At 34.6% G+C, this 26,135-nt stretch overlaps 1 protein-coding gene across 3 annotated transcripts; it reads right to left on the bottom strand.

Moving 5' to 3' along the window:
* Positions 1 to 9,330: 9,330 nt before the first annotated feature.
* LOC107763844 (stomatal closure-related actin-binding protein 1-like) lies at positions 9,331 to 17,437 on the bottom strand. Of its 3 annotated transcripts, none has more exons than XM_075222177.1 (13): positions 17,134 to 17,437; positions 15,871 to 16,165; positions 15,515 to 15,643; positions 14,800 to 14,892; positions 14,247 to 14,387; positions 13,761 to 13,829; positions 12,607 to 12,690; positions 12,008 to 12,185; positions 11,429 to 11,545; positions 11,233 to 11,291; positions 10,289 to 10,423; positions 9,757 to 9,906; positions 9,331 to 9,666 (listed from the first exon to the last, which is right to left on the bottom strand). In XM_075222177.1, exons 2-13 carry the CDS (start codon positions 16,150 to 16,152, stop codon positions 9,622 to 9,624), a joined length of 1,482 nt encoding a protein of 493 aa, XP_075078278.1. In that variant the 5' UTR covers positions 16,153 to 16,165; positions 17,134 to 17,437; the 3' UTR covers positions 9,331 to 9,621. The 3 variants fall into 3 exon arrangements, with proteins under 3 accessions (XP_075078278.1, XP_075078280.1, XP_075078279.1); XM_075222179.1 differs by having other exon boundaries at positions 17,138 to 17,436; XM_075222178.1 differs by lacking the exon at positions 17,134 to 17,437 and adding an exon at positions 16,894 to 17,013.
* Between the last annotated feature and the right edge of the window lie 8,698 nt (positions 17,438 to 26,135).

Here is a 26,135-nt window from a genome sequence, read left to right as displayed (position 1 = left end):
AGTTTTAGTAAGGGAGGACAAAGGTAAACAATCTCCTATTTATTATGTTAGTAAATCTTTATTAGATTCTGAAACTAGATATCCTCATCTAGAGAAACTAGCTTTAGCATTAGTCATGGCAGCTAGGAAATTGAGACCATATTTTCAATGCCATCCTATCTCCGTAGTAACTGCATATCCATTAAGGAATATTTTACATAAACAAGAATTGTCAGGCAGACTAGCCAAGTGGGCAATAGAACTAAGTGAATATGACATTATTTATCAACCTAGAACAGCAATAAAATCTCAAGTTTTAGCAGATTTCGTCGCAGATTTTAATACAAAAATAATTCCTGAAGTAGAAAAGGAGTTATAAATTTTTACTAGAGCTAATCCAGGTACGTGGACTTTATTTATTGATGGCTCTTCAAATGTCAAAGGAGCCGGTTTGGGTATTGTCTTAATCCCACCCTCAGGTGAAAGTATAAGACAAGCAATTAAATATTACCCTATTACTAACAATGAAGCAGAGTATGAAGCTGTAATTGCAGGTTTGGAACTAGCACGAGAACTCTCTATAGAGCAAATCATGATTAAAAGTGACTCTCAATTGGTAGTCAATCAGATGCAGGGGACTTACACTGTTAGAGAGCCACGAATGCAACAATACTTGGAAAAGGCACGAGAACTAGTCAGGCAATTCCAATTATAGAAGATCGTGCAAATACCCAGGGAAGAAAACGCAGAAGCAGGCGCGTTGGCTAACCCTGCTTCAGTTGTAGAAGTAACGAGTGAAGAAAATGCTATTGTAATACATTTATTTCATTCAGCACTTGACCAGGATAAACATGAGGTAAGCTTTAACAATTTAACCTGGGATTGGAGAAACGAGATTGTTAATTTTTTTGCAGTACGGGATCGTACCTGAAGGCAAGAAAGAATCTCAAGTGCTTCGACGAAAAGCTGCTCGTTACTGCCTAATTCGAGATAATTTATATCGAAAAATATTTGGCGGTCCTTTAGTAAGGTGCCTTGGACCCAATCAAACGTTGATGAGGGAAGTACATGAAGGACATTGCGAAAATCACGCAGGTAAAAGTTCTTTAGTTAAAACACTAATCAGGGCAAGATACTACTGGCCTAAAATGGAAGAAGATGCAGAAAATTTTGTAGCCAAATGTGATAAGTGTCAACGATATGCCAACAATATGCATCGACCTGCAGAGTTATTACATACAGTTATTTCCCCATGGCCATTTATGAAATGGGGAATGGATATAGTAGGGCCTTTACCACAAGCTAAAGGAAAGGTACGGTTCTTATTAATATTAACAGATTACTTTTCAAAATGGGTAGAGGCAGGAGCTTTCAAACAGGTACGAGAAAAGGAGGTGAAAGACTTCATTTGGTGAAACATTATATGCCGGTTTGGAGTTCCAAAAGAAATCGTATGTGATAATGGCCCACAATTTATAGGCTTGAAAATCACTGAGTTCTTTCAAAGTTGGCAAATCAAACGAATAACCTCTTCACCTTACTATCCCGTGGCAAATGGACAAGCTGAGTCAACAAATAAGATTATCATAAATAATTTGAAGAAGAGACTAGAAAAATCGAAAGGGAATTGGCCTGAAGAATAACCAGGAGTGTTATGGGCTTATAGAACCACAGCAAAAACAGCCACGAGAGAAACTTCATTTTCGCTTGTGTACAGTTCAGAAGCTTTAATCCCGGTTGAAATAGGAGAACCAAGCATGAGATTCACATTGGCAACTGAAGAGTCGAACGATGAGGAATTAAGGACAAACTTGGATTTACTCGAACAAATAAGAGAAACAGCTTTAATACGGATGGCAACACAAAAGCAAATCATAGAACGATATTACAACAGAAAGGCTCACGTCAGGTACTTCAAAATTGGGGACTTCGTTCTTAAAAAGGTTTTCCAATCAACGAAAACAACCGGAGCAGGAAAGTTAAATCCAAATTGGGAAGGACCCTATAAAGTTTGAGGTATCGCTGGAAAAGGTGCCTACGAGTTAGAAACCATGGATGGCAAGGTTTTACCCTAGAGTTGGAATGATGTTCATTTAAAGAAATACTATTTCTGAGCAAAAGAAATACCCACAGTCAGGTATCGTTCAATTGCGATTTTTGTTTTGTACAGTTAAAATTATACTAACAATTTTAGATGATAGGCAAAAAGCTAGCCCGCGCCAAATGATGATATTAGACCTGAAGGACATGCGGAAGCAACATTATTCTCGGTCTAGGGTTGCAACCTTTTTTATGAAAATATAAAGGGTTAAGCAGTCATCATCTAAATTATATATACCTCCGAGTCCCGTATGTTTTTCCTTTTCAGGAAATGGACCACATGGAAGAAATAATCAAGTGCTCGAGATTTCATACTTCAAAGCTCAAAAACTTGGGGGACTATATATATATAAGGAAGGCAAAGAAGACTGGAAAAGTCAGAATTCAGGTCAAGCCTATGGTCTACCCAACAAATCAAAAGTTAAGAGCAAAGTCAAGAGCCAACAACGCAAGCGTGATTCAAAAACTTATAAAGAATACACTCGTGGATGTAAACTTCAAAATCTTACAAATGTTTAGGTTAAAGGCAATATTTAATCATGGGTTGCAATATATACCCTTGAATTTTGTAAAATCTGTTGTAAAAAAATAGTTACGAAAGAGTTATAGATGATACTTGAATACATGTAAAGTATTATACAATTTGAAAGTTCGAATGATACAAAACTTCCCCAAAGTTATCCAAAGAAACGTGTGTGTTCCTATTTCTTCTTTAGTATGTTTACACCATTATGAAGTTGAGACGGCTTCTTCATTAAGTGTCGTTTATAAAAGAGCCCTCTTTTATAATTCGTACATGTTCAAAAAGTCAAGGAGTATTGAAGCATTTTTAAATGAATAATAAAAGAGTAGAACAGAAACTCAAAATAAAATATTATAAGAGTAGAACAGAAACTCAAAATGAAATATTATATAAACCCGGTTAAAACTAAGTGTAAACTTAGTTCAAACCAAAGTATTTGATATTGAACCCCAAAACGGATTAGGGGTAAAACTTGCCAACCATTCCATAAATAAAAAAACAAATACAATAAACTTTCCAAACACAAGTTCATTACGGGGTAGATTCTAAAGTAGTACTATCAGTAGCGGGAGAAGTCATGATGGCATCAGCAGCAGCAGCAGAAGGTTCGACTTGAGCAGAAGATATTTGAACCCTAACTTCACCAGGAGTAAGTTTATCACCCTCGGGAATGCCGACCTCAGGTGAAGAAAAGTTTTGACTTTGCTGAGTTTTTCAATGGTTTCCTTAGTTTTTGCAATCTCAGCAGTCAAGTCAAAACCTTCCTGGTTAGCCTCCATCAAAGTCTCGAGGCGCGCGTTCAAGAAAGCCCAACCTACATCAAGAGTTGATTTATCCTCTCTCCCATTGCTCAATTTCGGCCTCCAACTCTTCTTTTTCAGTCAAAGCAGCATCATAAGAAGTTTGTAAAGGGGCGAGTGATCTCTCTAAGAATTGAACTTGGTTAGAATACGCACGGAGATCTTCTTGAGTTTGGGTGAGCGTTTGAACAAGATCCCAGGCGTAAACTTCTTTTTGGTTCAGTAGTTCCTTCAAGCCCCTAATTTCTTCAGTGGCTTTGGAAAGCTGCTCAGCAAATGAAGACTCGAGAAGGTCTTTATCTTTGCCCGCTTGACTGGATGAGGCTTTCTCAACTGCCAACTCTACTGACGATATCTTCACCTGCTGCTCCAAGGTACACTTTTCTTCCTCTAAGACTTCTTTCTCAAACTGAAGACCTTCGAATTGTTCCTTCCAGTTGTCCGCTTTGGTGCGACAGTCGTTCATTAACTACTCAGTATAGACGATCCTCTTCATCATCTCTGTACCAATCAGGTTGATCTACACAATGAAAGGAAAATGTGATTGTCAAATATAGATGAAAAGGAAATCACATGCAAAATAAAAAGCTAAGGCTTATACCTTTAAAGATGAATGTACAATATCATTCATCCACGTTAAAGAACTGTGGTTTTCCAATTTAGACTTCTCAACTGGGCCAATCAATGGTTTCAACCATACATGAGCTTGGCCAGATTTCTTCATAAGACTACCATCCTCAGGAACCTCGATGGTAACTCTTTTCATTACTTTACTGTTACTGGAAGAACCAACTTCAACATGAGAAGTTGTAACAAAAGGGGTAGTTAAGGGAGTCAAAATAGCCATGGGCGAAGCAGTGGTAGCAGCAACAGGTGCCGGGAACTGAGCATCAACTGGAAGAGATACAGAAAAAGAGGCCAAAAGGAGTTTCCTCAGAAACAAAGCCGAAGTCTTCATTATCAAACCCATGAGAAAAGAGCTGTTCAGTAGAGTCACGGGGTACAACAGGCATCTATTCATCAGAGCTCACTAAGGTAGCACCTTTGGGCTCGTGCATAGGAACAGAACTGGGAGAAGGAGTAGCTTCGTCATCCGAAATGACACGTCTCCTAGCTTGAGGCTTACGAACTAACGAGCCTTTATCACGTTCCTCGTCACCCTCAGAATTGTGTGCTCTATCAGCTTTTCTTTTTGATGAGGAACTCAAGATCATCTCTTGAGCCATCGATAGAGAGAGTCTCGAAGCGGCAATAGATGTGGCACTCACACCTCGAATGGAAAATCCTAGTAAAGAGAGGAGTTAGTAAATTGTTTATGGAAGTAAGTTAGAAAGTATAAGAGAAAGATACCATGAGTCTTCACTTTCCAACCAAACCTATTAGAAAGGTACTTCCAGGACCTTTCTTCCATAGGAGCAACAATTAACAATGTTTCTACCCAACCACGGAAGTTTGGAATCTCCTCAACAGCTTTCATGGTTGCTAAAAAAATAGGAAAAGAAAAACAGTCACGAGATTGCAGGTTCTTCACAAAAAAAAAAGAGAGAAGGAACAAATCTGAAAAGAAACTTACGTGCAAAGTTCCACTTTTCTGGAAAAGACATGTTCTCTTCACCCGCTAACCCACTTGTGGGAGCAGCAACAAATCGGGCATACCAACCACGATCCTTGTCATCTTCAGGGCTCACTAAAACTCTCTTACTCCTGGCCACGAGAGTAAAAAACCCAGAACGAAATAACTTGGGGGAATAAAGATGAATCAAATGATAGAAGGTGAAGGGTAAAGAGGCCAAGTTTGACAAGTATCTCAAGCATGCCACAGCTCTCCATACAATAGGGTCAATATGTCCTAAGCAAACGTTGAAAAAATAACAAAATTCTATAATGACTGGGTCGATAGGTGGTCTAAAGCCTAATGTAAAGGGATATGTATAAATAAAAGAATAACCAGCTTTGTATGAAGTGATCCTTTGATTTGCATTAGGGACTAAAATTGGGAAATCAAATTTCCAATGACATTCTTTTCGCACAAGATAAATCAAGCCCTCAGAAATCTGGAAAGGGTAAACATCAGCACGATCATGAGAAGTCATGGAAGTAACTTGATTTCTAATCGATTCTCTATCAGTAAAAAAGGAAAGTTTAACGGGAATAATTTCATCAACAGTGGGTTCATGAAGCGGTTCACTAGACTCCCTATTTCTGGCAGAAGATCTATGAGTTGAAGAAGCTCTAGTTCTAGAAGAAGGAGGCATTGCAACGTTGGGTTAAGAAGTAGAACCACGAACAGATAAAGATCCTAAGCTACGCAACCTACCGCCTCTTCTACTCCTAACAGGAGCAATTGAAGGGGGAAGTTCATCTACAATTACTACTCTGCAAGGATCAGGGTTCGATGAAGACATGGTTGTACTGTAAAATAATATGTGTTGATGTATAAGAACGATTATGGAAGAAGAATACTGTAGATTGAAGGTTTTCGTGAAAGCAAATGCACAAGAGGTATTTATAAGAAGAAGCAACTGTCATGTAAAGGGAGTCATGGTGGAAACGTCATAATGAAACAGTCACTTCGTGACTGACGCGGCCGCAAGAAAGCCCAAAAAACCGCTGAAGAATCGCAGACCCGATCGATAAATGCCACGTGGCACATGCATTAAATGGAAGTGACATACGACGCGTTGGTTCTGAAAAAGACACAATGTGTGCCACTTCCCAAATATTCAATTGCTGAATATTTGGCAAGTGGGGGGACTATCTGTATTAGTAAAAAAATAAATATTACACGCGGAATTATTTGAGGATGACAGGGCAAGATACGTGGATCACTAAGAAGATGACAACTTGAGTGTCGCATTAAAAGATTCACAATTTACAACAGGTACGAGTAAATCACTCACGAGACAAAAGGGTACGGTTGCTCGAGCCTAAATTGCTCAGTGAAGAGAAATAGGCAGGATGAATCAAGACAGTAAAGAGGGAAGATTCATGAACCTCTAATTAATGTGGAAGAAGAATCAGAACCATTACAAAATCTTCATAAACAGTTACGGTTGCCAATTATAACGTTTCATTAATGTCATTAATGCTAATAATGATTCGATCATAAAAGGGAAGAAATGTTATATTTGTAAATCCTATATAAGGGGAGGGAATTTCACTTGTAAAGACAGGCTCTAATTATTATTGGAATATAACTACTTTCTTGTGCTTTCAATTTGTCATTTCTTGTTCTAATTTTCTTTCTTATTTCTGAGAGAATATTGAATTACTTGATTATCAGTAACCCGAATACTTCTAAAAATAGGCTTTGACTGAGAATCAAATTCTTTGGTTAAACACATATAAAAGCAGAATAAAACAACAAGATAGTAAGGTAATCAATAATGAAAGAAAATAACGGTTAGTCATAAAAACCTACTACCAACAGAAAGCGAGACTACGTGCCAATACTATTGTTATGAACACTCTAGACTACCTACTCTACTACCCTAATCCCCGACCTCCATACCTTCCTATCAAGGGTCATGTCCTCGGTTAGCTAAAGTTGCGCCATGTCTTGCCTAATCACCTCTCCCCACCTCTTCTTTGGCCTACCTCTACCTCTCCGTAGGCCCTCCACTATCAACCTCTCACACCTCATCACATGAGCGTATGTGCTACTCCTCCTCACATGACCAAACCACATAATTCCCGCATCTTGTCCCCAATAGGAGCCACACTCACCTTGTCGCGAATAACCTCATTTCTTATCCTATCTAACCTGGTGTGCCCGCACATCCATCTCAACATCCTCATCTCTGCTACCTTTATCTTCTAGACATGACCGATCTTGACTAGCCAACACTCAACCCCATATAATGTCGTTGGTCTGACCACCACTTTGTAGAACTTACCCTTAAGTTTCGGTGGTACCTTTTTGTCACACAAAACACCGGAAGTGAGTCTCCATTTCATCCATCCCGCCCCAATACGATGTGTGACATCTTCATCAATCTCCCCATCCCCCTGAATAATAGACCCAAGGTACTTAAAACTTCCTCTCCTAGGGATGACCTGCGAGTCCAGCCTCACCTCACATTCCCCTCCTTGAGTCTCGCCACTGAACTTACACTCCAAGTATTCCGTCTTGATCCTGCTCAACTTGAAACCTTTAGATTCCAGGGTCTGCCTCCATACCTCTAATTGCGCATTGACACTGTCTCGACTCTCGTGTCTCGTCAGTCAATACAATATCATCTGCAAATAGCATGCACACGGCACCTCCCCTTGAACGTTGCGCGTCAGTACGTCCTTCGCCAGAGCAAATAAAAAAGAGCTAAGCGCCGACCCGTGAGTGGAACGCTTTAGTTCTACTTCTGTTCAGAGTCTACATGTGGTTGAAATACTGGATGAAAACCCCATTAAAGTCGAAGCATTGTGCAAATATGGCATGAATGTGTATTTCACTATCTTTCTTGTAAGGACTTCGAGAATGAAGTGATAAAGAGACGAAAGCTAAACGCTAAGAGTTTTCCTATCAAAGTTGTCGAGATGAAAATGATAATTTGATTTCAATAGATAGTGATACATACCTGCAAAACTACATTATGAGATCTTTGCATTAGGATTATAATATTCTTTTTTGAATCAAATTCTTCCTTTGACTAATTGTAAGTGTTATTTTACCCCAAAAACTGCATTAAAATTATTATTTTAGAAAATCAAGATAAATTAATTGCGTTTTTCAACTTTATTCTTGCTATTAATAGCTCTAAAGTGATTAATAGTACTTACTTTCTCATAGTAGTATTTAAATAGTCAACGAACATGTGGCTAATTTAGTAAAATAAACATTGTACTTAATAATTTTCATTGTACGCACTAAAAATTTACTTAAAATGGACAAAGAAAGTAATTTACTTCTCGAGCATTAACTCCTCAAGTTCATTTAAGTGCCAAGTAATTTCTACTTTGAAATAATTGGCTATTCTGTTCTAACTTTGACCAAGTTTAGAATGTGCGATCACCTTATATGATGAACTTCGCAGAAGTTTATTCTAGGTTTGTCTAGAATTTTGGGTACAATTTCTTTTCTCTAATATTTGGATAAATTTGGTGTATAACTTCATCATTTATAGATTTTAAGTCAAAACAGACTGTATAAAGAATCAGGTAGTAAGCTATCTCATCAAGAGTACGTCACGCCACAACCATTTCATTTTACGGACCGATGCCTGCTGCTTCATTTGGGAGAAAAGAATCATAGATATGCCGGTAATTAGAAGGAAGAACCGCCATAAAAAGATTTCTCGTATATCATCTGTAGCAAAACTATGAACGGGAGCTAGCAATCCGGACCGTATTGAAAAGGTTCCTGAGACACAGCATGGAAAAGTAACAATATTAATAAACGAGGTCCAAGAATGAAATTCGCACGTAAATATTAGGAAATGAAGTTTTTCAAAAGACCTACAATTTCTTGAAATTCACTCAAGTAAATATTTATTATCATTATTTATTTATTTATTTATTTATTTATTTTTGTACAAAACATCTAAGATGAGTTTAAATAGAATGGCACAACCAATAAGAATTTGTCCATGTTTCCTCAATCTGACAATATCCTATTATTTGACAAATATCTTAGGAGTATTAACCATAAATTGTTAGTCTATAGGCTTATTCGCACATTTTCAATATTTCCTTATTTATTTGACAAAAACTAATGAAAAATATAAAGTTTTAGCAGTTTATCCTGGTAGAACTACAAGGATTGCAGTTTTAGTTAGATTTTGCTAATATATTTAATACTCTATTGCAATATTCAAAACTTTAATGTGCGTCTAACCCCACACATAACATGTTGCACTCTTACCGGGAGACTAAAGCCTTGCAAAAAAACATGACTATAGTCTTTTATTCAGCTAAAACAAAGATGGATTGTCATTTGAAGAGCATAGACAATCATTAGAAGCCATTCCAAACTCAAAGTAGTGAGAAGCTCAATTACAATCACTTGTCAAAACAAAGAAACCAGGACCAAAGAATCATTACAATCAAATGGAGGCAGGTAAAAAAAACAATGCCTTGCTATCAAGATAGAGATAAAGAAGAAAAGAGAAGGTGGTGAAAAAAGCCACACAGCAATCAAGACTATAGCATATTCACTACTACAAAACCTATAGATACATCAGAGTCAGTATAATTACAACTTCTCCCGCGAAAATTTATAGTTTCTTAAGATCCAAGAGCCGCTCTATCATCCGGACCAGCTAGCATGATCTACAAATTAAAGTTACGTAAGTCGTTTTTGATAAAGATAACAAGAACAGCAGCTTTTCGCTAGTTGTTTAATGATAAGTCTATGCTTACATTGCAGTCATAGGCAAACCTTCTGGCCAGCATAATAGCTGCATTTCTTTCTCTCTCCGTTTCAAACGCTAATACAAAAGAAAGTCCTGTCTTTACTTGCCAAAATGCTGCCTGAGCTGCAGCATTTCCACCACCTCTGACTCCACATAACTGTGGTAAAAGGGCAATGTTACAAATGAGTTAGGGAAAGAGAGTTGGCAATTGTTTAAATGCTCGCGTATAAATCGCCTATTGTTTATGGACAAGTTTGTGGGCAGTCCTATCCTTTTGCTAGTTATACAACAAGATACTATTGTTCTTTCCGTTATTCTATAAGCTCTCACAACACTATCTCTAATTTACATAATAAAATACATGTTTTCGCCACATTTCCAAGAGCTCAAAAAAGCTTCAAAATACTTGGTTCATCTTCTTTATCCCCAACTTGAAAAAACTCTTTTAAGTATTTCAAAATTCTGATCAGCAATAAGTGGTCACTCAGTTCGATCAATACCTAATGAACGAAATGGCTAGGGAGTAGGCTCCTAAATACCTGCATTGAAGCGGAATAGTATTCTTTTGCTACACTTGTCTTCCCTTTACGAAGTTTCATTCTCATCCTTCCAATGTGTAGTACATGGATACTCTCTGATGTATGATCTGTTCCGTTCATCTGGACGACAACTACCTAGAAGACATCACCAATGAAGATATGCGTTAAAGGAGTTGGAAAAAGACAAATGCAACTACAATGTCAATAGACCAAGATGGAATCCTTCTTATTCTTATTCACATTCTCAGGTTTATGTTCTTTCAGAAATTGGAAAAAGTGTTGATGAATTATGTTATCGCCTTATTTAGAAACTTAAACTATTAAAGGATAACCACTTTTATTTATTTAATATGGCCAAATACACCCCATTCGTATGCAAATACATTTTGTTATTGGGTGGTGGTGAACCTTAAGCATATGACATTTGTCTACTTTGATACCATGTTGAAATGAGCGAAACAAGAGGAGACAATGAAAGAAGGCAATTGGTGGAATAGCCCAAGGCCTAAAAATCCCTTTAGCAGTCTTCACCCCCAACTATATAACTCAACATACTCACGCACATGTAACTTAGTTTTGGTGTTCATGCATGGAATTATAATGTGGACATACAAGCATGAGAACAGACTAACATTGATACAAGTATTTGAATGTGTAATCGCCTCATCTAGACGTTAATCTATTAAAGATTTGGCATTTTTATTTATTTAATTATGTTAACGTGTGCAAACGTGATGTGTCTGTAGGGAGTGCACAACTACAGGGCAGAAGGATGATTTAAATTGGTGAATAGAGAGAACACGCTGAGACGTCTTGGTAAAGACAATGCAGCCACGCGGAAACAATTAGAAGATACATAAAAGTAGGCGGTAAATTAATGAATAAAGAACTCAAGTTTCATTTATTCCTAATAAAAGTGCAAAATTAAATTGAAGGACACATACATTGAATTCAATGTCATGCCTCCGCACCAGAGCTTCAACATAGTTCCCTAAGCCTGCAGCTGTTAAAGGAAAGCCGTGTCAATCATTATAAAGGTATGGAAATATAGAAGTAATTTAAGCTAAGCAAATATCTAATTCAGGCCAACAGCTACTAGAATTGAACAGCACACAGAAAGCACTACATATCGAGACAAACCTGGATCAATAGCACTAGCAGTTGTCACTGATGTTATCTGGTCTCCATATGTTATCTCGGCTTGCAAAACTCGTCCAACGTCAAATGGTTCTGGAGCATAAACCAGTTTGGTGGCCCCTGAACTCAGATAGTTGAACACGTCAGAAATGGACAAAAGTTAATACTACACGTTAAATTGCAATGCAAGAGCACGTGTCACTTTAAAAAATGAGGAAGATACTTCATCAAGAAATATGAGGAACATATTAATAGAGAACCTTTAAGCCAGAGAGAAGAGCCATGAGCGGTTTAATTTTAGCTAAACATGAATATAAGAAGAAAACCATAATAAAGCCAGTAGGAATATTTCAACATGTACAAGCTCTCTAGTGTGAAGAACTGAAGACGGTAGGAAAATTTCAACATGTACAAGCTCTCTAGTGTGAAGAACTGAAAATGGCTATTTGAAAAGCTGTGTAAAAGATCATCCAAAGAAAAACCCATGACAAAAATTCCCTTTATCTTAATGCATGAAGTATCTAGAGAACATTGATTAAGCAGCATAGACAAACAGGGCAATGTAAACTAACTCTCAGCTACCTGAAATAGGTTCTTTTTTTCCGCCTTCACAAGCCAAGCGAAACCACTGAATTGAACATTCTGAAAGTTCTGGAGAAGCCAGAGAACAGGGCTGTATTTGCAAAAACGAGCCCAGGGCTTCTGTGCCATCTAATTCATATAACTGTGATACAGTTTCCTCTCCCATCTTCCTTGCCAGCTGACAAACAAGATGGTATATCAGAACTATTTTACTCTGATATTACAACTTTGCCTAGCATAACTTGAACTCTTACCAAACCCTGTTAGAGAAAATTTTATAAGAGACAATAAGAAAAAGAAATTGAAGTAACATTGTTTTGACTTATTTTCATCGACTGTATTCTCATCAATGTCTTGTGACTTCCAGTGTTTCTTAAAGACGTAGTACTTTCATTTCAGTCAAACTGCTGAAAACTAAGACTGCCCTTGTCTGTGGAACTGAGAATAGTTCCTAGAGCCAACAAATTTATTTATTTTCTTTAATATACACAAGTGCTTCCGTCAGCAACGCTATTCACCATACTCAAAAGTACCCATATATGAACCACATAGCATCTAAAGATACATGCATATACTTTTGAACTAGGTTCTGCAGATACCTCTTTCTGAAGCTGTACTGAATACTTGGCTTTCTCAGCAAGCTGCACTCGCAATGCTTGAAGCTCATGCTCCATGTCCATGACCTGTCAACAATAGCATCATGTATTAGATATGTCGTAACTCGAATTTATTTAGTCATATATTAGAATGTTCTAGATCACCATCAATAGTATAGGATACTCTTTCCAACTCTGTCATAATTACGAATCTTGGTTTTAGTAATTTTCGTTGTTCAATGACTGTCATTATTTCATAAGGTAAGTTTAGTATGTCAAAACTTGCTGAAGACTAAACTCCTAATATAGAGAGCTTCTTGTATATTGTCTACAATAAAACCTCATCCATGTCTTTATGAAATGAAAAAAAACTACCAACTCGCACATAAGCAATCTAAGGAAGTTTCCAGTTCAGAACTATTAAAAACATACAACATCGACAAATATTTTGTGCTTTTACTTCCTCTGGCACTGGAAAACTGGGCTTTTAGCAATTTCTGAAAGTAGCACACTTGGTCTTCAATTCTTCCACTGTGGCCGTTTTAGTGTTATTAGCAAAACCATCCTAATTCCTTTAAATGTTATGGTAACCCCGAATTTTAACTTTTCTTTACTTAGAGAGAATTAGAAAATATTGCAAGAGGGTAAGGAGAGGTATTAGCTGGCTGGAGCAGAAAGAAGTTCCCATGGACTAGGAGTGAGTGTGACTTGTGTGAAGTGCGATCAGCGGCGGTTTCTTTCGTCAAGTAAAATAAGTTCATGTTTTCTCAAGTAAATAAAGAAGTTCCACGTTAAAAGTGCCACATTTCTCTCGACTACAGAACATCATTTGGAAGTCTTTTTATTATCTTTGGCTGGGTTTTTTTTTACAATTTGGATAACATAAGGCTAAGCTCCAGACTATAGAAGCTAAAATATGAATGTTGTGTTATCTTGGGGATCAAAGGCACAAAAAGATGATTGAGTATCCGTAAAAGGTCATTTCCTAAGGCTAAGAATTCTCCTTCATATATATGCATATGTCGGCCAGCACATATATTAACCAGATATATGACCAAGAGTAAATAATATAACAAAATAGAGAACAAAGAAACATGTGGGAAATGTTGAATGGAATTAATGCAACATCACAGTAGAATAAGTCAATATGCAGATACCTTACTAGGCTGATGTAGCATTTTGATTCGCCTTGCCTCTTGCACTTCCTTCATTAATTCTTCCATGTCCTAAAATCCACCAAATTATATTAGGTTAGCAATGATCAAGAGACAAAAAGTTGTGGGCTCAAAACAAGCTGCTAATATTAAAGATTTAAAAAAATGTGAACTATAACCAGGGACGACTCAATAAAATTGCCTAAAGCCAAAATCTAATAAGATATAAACTTTTTAATATGTTCATGTATATTTTCATTTAAAGTTCACTCTTCTACGTTTTTGAGATGCAAAGATATAAATTAATCTTTTTAAGAATTAATACCTTCAAAATTTTCTTTTAATGAGATATATAAACAGCTGATTCAAAAAAATCGAGTTAAAATTGGAAGTCGTCATAACCAGGAAAAATGGACTTTATTTATAGGGTGAGATACATGAAGAAAATATTGACTAAGGGAGAAAAGACAATCAGAATGCTAGGAAAACCTGCTTTCCTGAGGCCCCGGACATTCGTTCATACTCCTGAAGAGCCTCTTCCACTCTCTGAACAGCTGCTCTTGCATTCTCAATTTCGGCCCTTGCATAAGCTCTTTCTTCCTCAACAAGTTTCTTAGCATCTTCAGAAGCCTGTGAACAAATTGCGTTTAAGATCATAATCAATAAGGACAACTCATAAAGACGAACATAGTCACTAGTTATCCCTAGAGATTGCTTCTAGATTATGACTTTTTAAGTTACTCGTACAATCTATTTAAAGCACATTAAAGAACTAACTACTTGGTCAATATCTGAAATTGGTAAAATTTAACGACAGAAATGATTTCCTAATAACACCAGTCTACTGTCAAAACAGCAATAGCTACTTTCTAAATAAGACCCTCTTATTAATTATGTCATTTACCATGAAACTATTTACTCAACAGACAGAATAAGCATCCTACAATCCAGGAAGCATAGTAGACTCGATTAAGTTTTATTCAGAGTCCATAATAGGAAATGAAAAACTCATGACCATTTCTCAACACATACTATGTTTTACCTGCTTCAGAAAAGTTGCAAGCTTTTTCACTTCGGTCTTTTCCTGAATCAGTTCTCCTTCCCTCTGACTTAATTGTACTGCTAAAGCTTCAACCTACGAAAAAAATCAAGATGACAAAGATATACTGCTAAAAAGGAGGGTCAGGAGAATTTTTCAACAGCAACTACTGCCAAATACGGGAGATTATTCACACATATTTTATTTTATGAGATTTATGTAGCATAAAAGCATAAGGAAATGCAAACTTGTAGCACTAAACTAAATGTGACAATCATAAATCACATATAAGCAATCATTCAAGCAACTTGATATTTCAGCTCAAAACCTAAAGTCATCAGTAAACTGAGGATGCTGAGAGTCAAAATATGAAAGTGTGGAACTGATCTGCTCTAGTGTCATACATAGTAGTGAGTAATGACAATCTTCATTTTTTATTTTTTTTATTTTTGATAGGTAGTAATGACAGTCTTCATTGCATATATACTCTATTTGTACATAATATTATTTCCAAATATTCTACAAATCACAAGCTATTTTAGCACCGACATGCAAGCATCAATAAGTAGCGTACCCTTTATCCAATGTTACAACTTACATTACGAAGTAGGTTTCAGATTCTCTCCTAGCAGGAATATTTATCTTGCAAAGAAGCATATCACTCAAAAAGGGCATACCGAACTAGTCAAAGAAAGCCTATAAAGGACACAAAACTAACCATTGCAATAGCTTCCTCCACATCATCCTTGTTTTTCCCCGCCACACGTCCTCTCAAATCTTCAAGTGCATCTCTGAGCTTCTTTAACAGCACATGCTTCTCCAGTGAAGCTGCATCTTTGAGTCTTGCCTGAACCCCACGTATAAGATACTTATAAGACACTTCTTTATGACAAACTCAACATTACCAACGGGGAGTTGGCCAAAAAAGGAACATATTCCATGTTCTTTTCTTATCCCTTTTTTAGTTTTAGATTATCACACGGGTAATTGGCCGATAAGGAAACTCCTGAGTTATAACTATGGAACTATCCATTCAAGAGTAGTGGAAATGCAAACTCATAATTTAGGCCGTACCTCATCAGACAACTTGGCGGCAGCAGCCAAACCCTTTTCAAATTTACTGGCTAGATCGCGAACAGAGAGTCGTTTTTGCTGCTCTAGTAACTGGGCAGTTTCTCGAGCAACCACCTCTTTCATTGTAAGAGCCGTAGAATCCTCCTTCACCTCCACAATCTGATTGTTAGCTCCTATTTTGTAATTTGGAAAGCGGCTAGAAGGGAAGATCACATCTGCTGATACAGGAGGAACAGCATCCCTTTGCATCGTATCGCCAAAATCACGAGTTACCCTTGTCATAACTCCAAATTATCTACACCAGAAGTCCTTAACCAATCAACCATAATCTACCAAAAGCAGTGATATATGGTCTATCTAACTTAAAACTCACACAACAAAAACAATCTGCACTGTTCATTTTTACAACTAAAAAACATGGAGGTTACTATCCACCAACCAAATATTACCTACATTACCAAAGTAATCCAAATTTAGAGAGTAAAAATCAAGTCTTTGGATCTAAAACTAGCAACTAACAGCCCAAAGATTACAACTTTACAGCAGTTCATGGCTAAAACAACCCAATCCCTGAAAATTACCTACATTACCAAATTAATCCAAATTTAAAGAGTAAAAATCAAGACTTTGGACCTAAAACTAGAAACTAACAGCCTAAAGATTACAACTTTACAACAGTTCATGGCTAAACCAACACAATCCCTGAAAACTACCTACATTACCAAATTAATCCAAATTTAAAGAGTAAAAATCAAGTCTTTGGACCTAAAACTAGCAACTAACAGCCCAAAGATTACAACTTTACAGCAGTTCAACGCTAAAACAACCTCATCCCTGAAAATTACCTACAATACCAAATTAATCCAAATTTAAAGAGTAAAAATCAAGACTTTGGACCTAAAACTAGAAACTAACAGCCTAAAGATAACAACTTTACAGAAGTCCATGGCTAAAACAACACAATCCACGAAAATAATTCACCAAAACATCAAAACCTAAAAAGTAACATTCATAAGTTCATACCCAAGTCGACTTTTAATTAACATAGGATTCCAAAAATAGCAAGAAAAATTGTTCCATAGCTAGAAAAATATTCCAAATTACAAATATGGAAAGTTTTCAAGAACGCCAACAACTTGATACCCTAAACTCCATATTTATTCACCAGAAAAGAGAGAGAGAAACACAACCACCAACACAAAGAAAAAAAAGAAGTGCAGTAACAAACAGATAACAAAAATAAAGTATAAAGATTGTACATACTCACAGATCATACAAGTATGGTGGAAGCAAAGTTATATCAGTTAAATAAAAAATTTGGGTCCTCTAAAAAAGTTGAAAAAATGGATTCTTGAATTGGTTAGCAGTATATAGCATGAAGGCTAGTCTTGATGATGTTTTTCAGACAGAAAATGTGAGGAGAGAGAGAGTTAGAGAGTTTATATGCTTTTTAAAAAGTTAAGGGAAAAAAGGCCACCCCAACCCCACCATTACCCAGGCCCCAAGGCCAAAGGTGGGGGGTGGGTGGGGTTAGGCCTGAATGGCTCTGTCTCCTAGGCAAATATATGGAGTAGTAAGTATAGCATCTTTCAATATGTAGTACTAGTATTTGTTTGGTAGCTACTTCAAAAGGGTGCTAAATTTGTAGTACTATTTTAAGTATTTTTGTTGTTATGTTTTTTATTAGTGTAAGAGTATAAATTTTTTGGTAGGTTTTGTCCATGGCTTAAAAATAAGATGAAAATTATTACAGAAATAAGCAAGTAGTCAAAGGGTATTTTTCTTGTCATCTTTTATATACAATGATTAAACTTATAGTACCTACTACCTAGTATGGTCAAAAAGGATTAGCTTATTTGGATTTCTACAAGTCTAAGTAAAATATCATTAAGTATTGTGAATTTTCAAAAAGAAAAAAAAAGTGGAAAAAGATCTCAAGTGAATTAGAGCTGTGGTCGGACATGAATTCATCTTGAAGTAAAATTTGAAATTTTTATTGACAAACACTGATTCCGAAAAAAGTAAAAATATTTTAAAAAAAAAATTTGGCCAAGCAGGCCGTAAATATTTCTTATGTGTTTTTAACATTTTGCGATGGAAAATCTGTAATTGTATAGTATGTTATGTAATTAAATCTTCCAAAAGATGATTGATTCATTTTTAATTCACTTTTTTTTTTTGTTTATAGAATTTGCCCTATATATTAAATCTTTCAAATTGTTTCATCTGTTTAAATATTTCAAAAAATGATCTTCATTTTTAATAATTTAACCATTGATTTCAAGAATCCTCAGTCTAATGGGGTTTTAGTGCTTCGTAGAAAGCTTAATTGCAAGGACACGGAACCTGAATAAATCTTCATTATTTAGCCACACCCTTGGTATATAAAATAATAACAACATACTCAGTATTATATCACACCATGGGGTCTGGGAGGGTAGTGTGTACGTAGACTTTACCCCTACCTTGTGAAGGTAGAGAGGTTATTTCCAATTGACCATCGGCTCAGAAAAATATAAGCACCAATTAAAAGATAGACAACGACGAACAACATCAAAAAGCCATGTAAAAGCAGCATAAAAACAACACAATAATAAGATGATCAAAATGAAAGAAAGCGTCGGGTAGTCATAGAAACCCAGTACCAATAGAATACGAGAGTGTGTACTAATACTACTCTTATGAATAATCTACCACATAATCCTCGATCTCCACACTTTCCTATCAAGGTTCATGTCCTCGGTAAGCTTAACTTGCGTCGTGTCTTGCCTAATGACCTCTCCATACTTCTTCTTCAGCCTACCTCTACCTTTTTATATGTCTTCCGGTGTCAACCTCTCACACCTCCTCACTGGTGCATTTGTGATGCTCCTACTCATATGTCCAAACCACCTAAGCCTCGTTTTCCGTATCTTGTCCTCAATGGGGGTCACGCGCACCTTGTCGCGAATAACCTCATTCATAATCATATCTAACCCAGTGTGTCCGCGCATCCATCTCAACATCCTCGTCTGTGCTACCTTCATCTCTTGGACATGGGCGATCTTGACAGGCCAACACTCGGCCCCATACAACATAGTCGCTCTGACCACCACTCTGTATAACTTACCTTTAAGTTTTGGTGGCACCTTCTTGTCACACAAAACACCATAAGCGAATCTCCATTTCATCTATCATGCCTAGTGGCGAAGCCACATGGTCACGAGGGTGTCAACTGACCACCCTTCGTCGAAAAATTGTACTATGTATATAGGTAAAATATTACATTTTAGAGGTATGTAACACATATTGTACACCCTTTGTCGGGAATTTTTTTTCACTTATTTCAAATTTGAATACCCTTGAAAAAATTCCTAGTTTCGCCACTGATCCTACCCGATATGATGTATGATATTTTCATCAATCTCCCCATCCTTTGAATAATAGACCTAAGGTACTTAAAACTTATGCTCTTAGAGATGACTTGCGAGTTTAGCCTCGCCTCCCCTTCCTTAGTCTCACCACTGAACTTACACTCCAAATATTTTCTCGCTACTTGGTATAGAAAATATTTTCGTCAAATAGCTATCAACATAGTCGTATATGTATTTTCAAAGTTTATATTATTAGTTCAACATTAAAAATATTAGATGTCTTATTATCAATCAGAGCATTTGATGAAAATTTAGATTTTCTTGTCAGTTGCTTCGTACATTTAAAACTTGTTATAATTCTCTCCGAACATTAACAAATTTGATTACTAATAACTAATGACAAAATAGAATATAATTGTGAATTACAAGGAATATAGTATAATTAAAAGAATGTGCTAGTTCTATGTTTACTGATTCAATTTAAGAAAATGTATAATAGAAAGGGTATATGACTTTCCAATATATTGAAAAGTTATCAAAAAGGTCTTGAAATCAATTATTTAATTAGGGATGTATACGGTTGAACCCACAAATTAATGACGAACTAAAAAACAAGAGTTAGAATGGAAATTCCAGAAAGTCCAAAATCAACCAAAACTTATATGGAAACAAATTAAAGAATTGGACCATAATATTAGTTGGGAACTCGTACAAAAAGGCAAATTTAAATAGTGGACCATAAATTTTAAAAATGTTACAATTGTGGTTAAACAAATTAAAGAGCTGGACCTAAAAATTGATTGACAATTCTTACAAAGGCAACAAAATCTCTTTCTAGATTGTGGAATTTTTACTAAATAAGTCAAGCAATTATGGTTAAGCCTTATAGCTAGTTGTAAATTGTAATACTCCAACAAATGATAAAATTATTACTAGACTCTCCATCAAATTGTATATCAACGACCATATATGTATTATAAAGATTTTTCAAGAATTAATTAGCTTATGACAAGTATCCCTTTTTATCCGAACTTAGGACTGATAATACGAGCAAACTCGCGTAAATGGATTAGTTTTTTATTAACTGATTGTCTTTTATAGAGTCAAAAATAGGTATAAAATAAATAATATAAAAGAAAAAGGTCACCGGGTTCAAACTTGTACCAAGTGTACTTATTGTCTCGAGCTTCAATTTTTTAAGATATTTCTAATTATTTTTTCTCGTTAATAATTCAATCAATCGTTAACTTCTTAATAATATTTCAAATAATTTTCAAGCATGTTATAGATTTTCTACTCATAGCTTTTTATTTATCTGTGCTTAACAAGTTAATTTTTTTATCTATTATTTGAAAGTACATCAAAACAATAGTATTCTTTACTTTTAAATTTTTTATTTTTGATAGTTGTGCGACGACCAAAGTTAGAGCTGTCAATTTCTTAGGAAGAATTTGTTAGGCAGTTGAATGTACTTAATTAAAGTAATTATGCTTAAATCTTAAATCACCTGTCAAATGGGCTCCACCTCTTCCAAATACCAATTTCCTAAAATACCCATAATATGTCTCTTATTTACTGAAATATCTCAACTAGACGGCTGACGTAGGGGCTCCCCATAATTTGCCACGTGTCCGCCGACGAAGGGGAACATACGAAAGACCGCACGCAAATTTGTTTTTCTCGTGAATTTTAGTAAACCAATATATTGTACTATTTGTTGTCTGTATCTCATTTAATAAAACATTTCACATTTTATTTATTAAATATTTAATAACTTATTTAATTGAAGTGATTAATTAATTGGAGATTGAAAATTTGAAAGCAGTCTTGAATGGGCGGTTTTCAAATTTGACTTCAAAAAGAGTTGCTTTTGTTTAATAATTCTCCACCACAAGTCATCTCAAACCTTTTAAAACTTTATTTGAAAAGTTAGGCAAGGAAAGAGGATGGAAAAAATATAAATTAAAGACAATAATATCATTTAGTTTATTAATATCATTATTATTATTATTATTATTTTTGGGCCAGCTAATTGAAAGGGCTAGCAGCCTTTAATTTATGCAATAGAAAGTTCTTCAGAATATGTTCGAAGAATTGCTCAATATTTGTTAAGTTAGTGGGGTATTTAATTGGGATTTGGAGTTATTAAGTCTTTTAAATTATAATTGTTTTTTTTTAACCCCAGAAAAACCCGCAACTGCTACGGTCTCTGTCACAGCCTCTGCCCTTCGGGTGAGCACTCTGTGCGCACTGGGTAAACCTCTCACTGTGTAATAGCCTGCCAAACACATATGGGATGTAAACCGCACTAGGCAAGCACCGTGCGACGGGCTCAGACCCAAAGGGCATTGAGGGGAGATCGAGCGCCGCCCGTGTGGACAACACCCTCCAAACCAACTGGCTCTTATTATACTCGTAGTCTCTAGAGGATGAGAACCAACTATGTAGCATCTACATCGAGAATTCAAGTATTGCATACGTCATTAGTCAGATCCTTTGTAGGAACTACCCGTAATAACGAACTTGCAAAATTGATCTGTTTATCATAAAGAGATTCGTCGTTCTTGACTCTGCTTCACCTTAATTATTATTTGGACAAGTAAAAGTTTTGTCTTGGTCCGAGTGGGGATAGCATTTCTCTTCTGCATGTCCATAGAGTATTGAAAAATCCAAACATCTCAGAGATATACAAAGAGGTAGTAACTTCTCGAACGAACCGCACTCCTTCGTATACGTCAGGAGTCCATTGATAAGAAGGGGCTGGGGAAAGGTTGAACCCAATTCCTACGGTAATGAATATGAGTGCAGTTTAAATTCCTGGGGAGTTATACATTTGTGTATTGATAAGACCGTTTACTATTTATTTAAGCTCAGTCTCTCCCCCGGATGAACCATATAGCCAAGAGAAACCATGAACCAGAATAGAAGAGTTTGCCCCACCCATGAGTAAATATTTCATAATAGCCTCGTTAGACCGTACATCTTTCTTGGTATATCCAGATAAGAGGTAGGAGCATAAACTGAAACATTATGAGGCTACAAAGATATTTATTAAATCGTTAGCACTGCATAAAAAATATTCCCTCTAGAGTAGTTGTTAATACGAATAAGAGAAACTATGTTATAGCCATTTCTGTACATTCAATGTACTATACGGATAGAGGAATGCATAGAGTTGAACATAGTAAAATAAGAAATTGAAAGATTTCGTTGACACTGTTCGTTTGGAAATTTTCCGAAAAGCTAATCATAGGTTCTTCTCTCCATCGGAACAATAGGGTTGTTATGCTCATTACTAAACTTGCTGAAGAGATGAAATATAACCAAGGTATATCTTTTTTATCATAGGTTGAATCGATCATCAGAAGAAGAATTAGGCCAAAAAATAGGATACATTATGGGAAAATCAAACTTCCATCGAGGAGAAGCAAATGAAAGGCTTTCATAAAAATTCTCATAGAATCGAGAATGAAGTTTTCATTCCGTACATGCTAGATCATGAATTAGTAACTGCTTCCAATTTTCAAAAAAAAATCCAATTTTGTCGAACTTTTCATTTTTGGAATAGTTACTTAATCTCCATGAATAGAATCAAACATTATTCCATGGTATTTACATTAGTATTTACATGAGGCTACCTTCACGGCACTATAATTGTTAATTTGATCATAGTTTAATTAATAAATGTACTCCCTCACGTCCCTTTAAAGCGATTTTTAAGAGTTTGATGCACAAAGTTAATTAATATTTTACTAGAAGACTTTATCTCTCTTCAATGATTTCTTTCCTGGATTTTTTTTTACTTTATTACACATTTATTGTATTTTAAAAGTCTATAAATACCCGTTTGTTTGTACATCCATTCTATTTCTGATGTTTGTCCTTCTCCCTACTATGTCTAAAGCTATCAATATAATTTGGAACTAAAATCTAAATCAACGTTGTATGGGCCAAAATTCGCCTAATGGCACTCAATGGTTAGTGGTGTTGCTAAAAGTAATTTGGCCGGGGTCGATAAGTAACTAATGGGACTCATCGCCTAGCAGTCAATCATGGCCGAGGTCAAGTATTAAAAGGAACAGTAACGGCTAGTTTAGTAACAGGACCTTTAAGAGAATATTCCGTTGGATATTCTTTATACTTATACTTTTAGGGTTAATTGGGAGCATGTCCCTATAAATAGAAAGGGATTCCCTGATAAGGGTGGCAAGTGGGCCGGGGCCGGTCCTAAGTGGGCTTCGCGGGCCCGGTCCTAAATGGGCTTCACGGGCCCGTTCCTATGCGGTCCGGTCCTAAACGGTCCCGGGTTTCACGGGCTTATTGTTGGAACCGACTCGAGACCGGGACCACGAACTAACGGTCCCGGGCCTAAGTGGGCCGGTCCCGGGCCTAAGTGGGCCTAAACGAGCTTAAGCGGGCCCAACAGAAACTTTCTATTTTTTTTTATTTTTATAGAAGTTAGAGAAAAAAATAGTAATAAAGATATATAAGCTATATTCGATTTATATACTATATATACATCTTAAAATATATATACATCTTAAGATATATAAGCTATATATATATATATAGTAAGATGTATATATAGTATATCTTAAGATGTATACTATCGAATATGACTTATAAACTATGTATATATATTATAGTATATATATAGTATATTATAGTGTATATAAGATATATATATATACACACACACTATACTATATATACATAGTATATAAGTCATATTCGATAGTATACATCTTAAGATATATATAATATATATAGTAAGATGTATATATATTATAGTATAGTATAGTATATACTATATATACAACTTAAGATATATAAGCTATATTCGATATATTCGATATACATATATATATAAGCTTATATATATATACTATACTATAATATAATATATATACATCTTACTATATTTAAGCTATATTCGATATATCCGATATACACACACATATATATATATATATATAAGTTTATATATATACTATAATATAATATAATATATATACATCTTACTATATATAAGCTATATTCGATTTATATACTATATATACATCTTAAGATATACTATATATACATGTATATCTACTATACTATACTATATATATATATATCTAGTATATCTAGTATACTATTCGATAGTATATATATAGGTTTATATATATATGTATATCGAATATAGCTTATATATCTTATGAGATGTATATATAGTATAGTATAAATATAAGATATATATATATATATATATATATATATATATATATATATATATATATATATATGTGTGTGTGTGTGTGTGTGTGTGTGTGTGTGTCGAATATAGCTTATATATCTTAAGTTGTATATATAGTATATATATACTATACTATACTATACTATACTATATATACATAGTATATAAGCCATATTCGATAGTATACATCTTAAGATATACTATATATACATGTATATCTACTATACTATACTATATATATATATCTAGTATATCTAGTATACTTAGTATATCTTAAGATAGTATATATATAGGCTTATATATATATATATATGTATATCGAATATAGCTTATATATCTTATGAGATGTATATATAGTATAGACTATAGTATAGTATAAATATAAGCTTATATATATATATATATATATATATATATATATATATATATATATATATATATATATATATATATATATATATATATACTATATATATATCTAGTATACTATGTATATACCGTATTCGATAGTATATATATAGGCTTATATATATATATATATGTATATCGAATATAGCTTATATATCTTATGAGATGTATATATAGTATAGACTATAGTATAGTATAAATATAAGCTTATATATATATATATATATATATATATATATATATATATATATATATATGTTTGTATGTATATCGAATATAGCTTATATATCTTAAGTTGTATATATAGTATATATATACTATACTATACTATACTATACTATATATACATAGTATATAAGCCATATTCGATAGTATACATCTTAAGATATACTATATATACATGTATATCTACTATACTATACTATATATATCTAGTATATCTAGTATACTATGTATATATAGTATATCTTAAGATGTATATATAGTATAGTATAGTATATATATAAGCTTATATATATATGTATATCGAATATAGCTTATATATCTTATGAGATGTATATATAGTATAGACTATAGTATAGTATAAATATAAGCTTATATATATATGTATATATATATATATATATATGTGTGTGTGTGTGTGTGTGTATATCGAATATAGCTTATATATCTTAAGTTGTATATATAGTATATATATACTATACTATACTATACTATACTATATATACATAGTATATAAGCCATATTCGATAGTATACATCTTAAGATATACTATATATACATGTATATCTACTATACTATACTATATATATATATATCTAGTATACTATGTATATATAGTATATCTTAAGATGTACTAATGCAAAAGTATCTACAAATATCCGCAATCGTGCTAGAAATAAACTGCCCTGTGTGACGTGAATTAATTATTCTATAAGCAATAATGCGCTTTTACATTATCCAATGACTGGTAACAGTAAGGTAATCACAGTCATTACCACTTCTACCAATATCAGTTGTAATAGCAAGACGATAATTTATATGAGTAAATAAATAGCGCAAATATTGTTCATATTCATGTTTATATTTATAAATATCACTCTTTACGGTTGTGCGAGGAAAACCTTTATAAGTAGGATTATAAACTTTTCTAATATAATGCACAAAGTGGGGGTTAGAAGGAAAACTATAGGGTAAGCACATAACAGTAACCATTTTTGCCAATTCTTTCCGATCTTTTTTTGGATCATAATATAAAATACCAC

The sequence above is a fragment of the Nicotiana tabacum genome, chromosome 9, assembly GCF_000715075.1.
Source record: "Nicotiana tabacum cultivar K326 chromosome 9, ASM71507v2, whole genome shotgun sequence".
NCBI lineage: Eukaryota > Viridiplantae > Streptophyta > Magnoliopsida > Solanales > Solanaceae > Nicotiana > Nicotiana tabacum.
This window is presented reverse-complemented; position numbering and strand designations above follow the sequence as displayed.

Excerpts from the sequence above, each read along its gene's own strand:
- LOC107763844 (XM_075222177.1), bottom strand. The coding sequence starts at position 16,152 with ATGACAAGGGTAACTCGTGATTTTGGCGATACGATGCAAAGGGATGCT. Across the intron at positions 12,691-13,760 it reads TGCTACATCAGCCTAGTAAG|GTCATGGACATGGAGCATGA; the intron begins GTATCTGCATAT and ends TATTGTTGACAG. Across the intron at positions 11,546-12,007 it reads AAAAAAAGAACCTATTTCAG|GGGCCACCAAACTGGTTTAT; the intron begins GTAGCTGAGAGT and ends ATCTGAGTTCAG.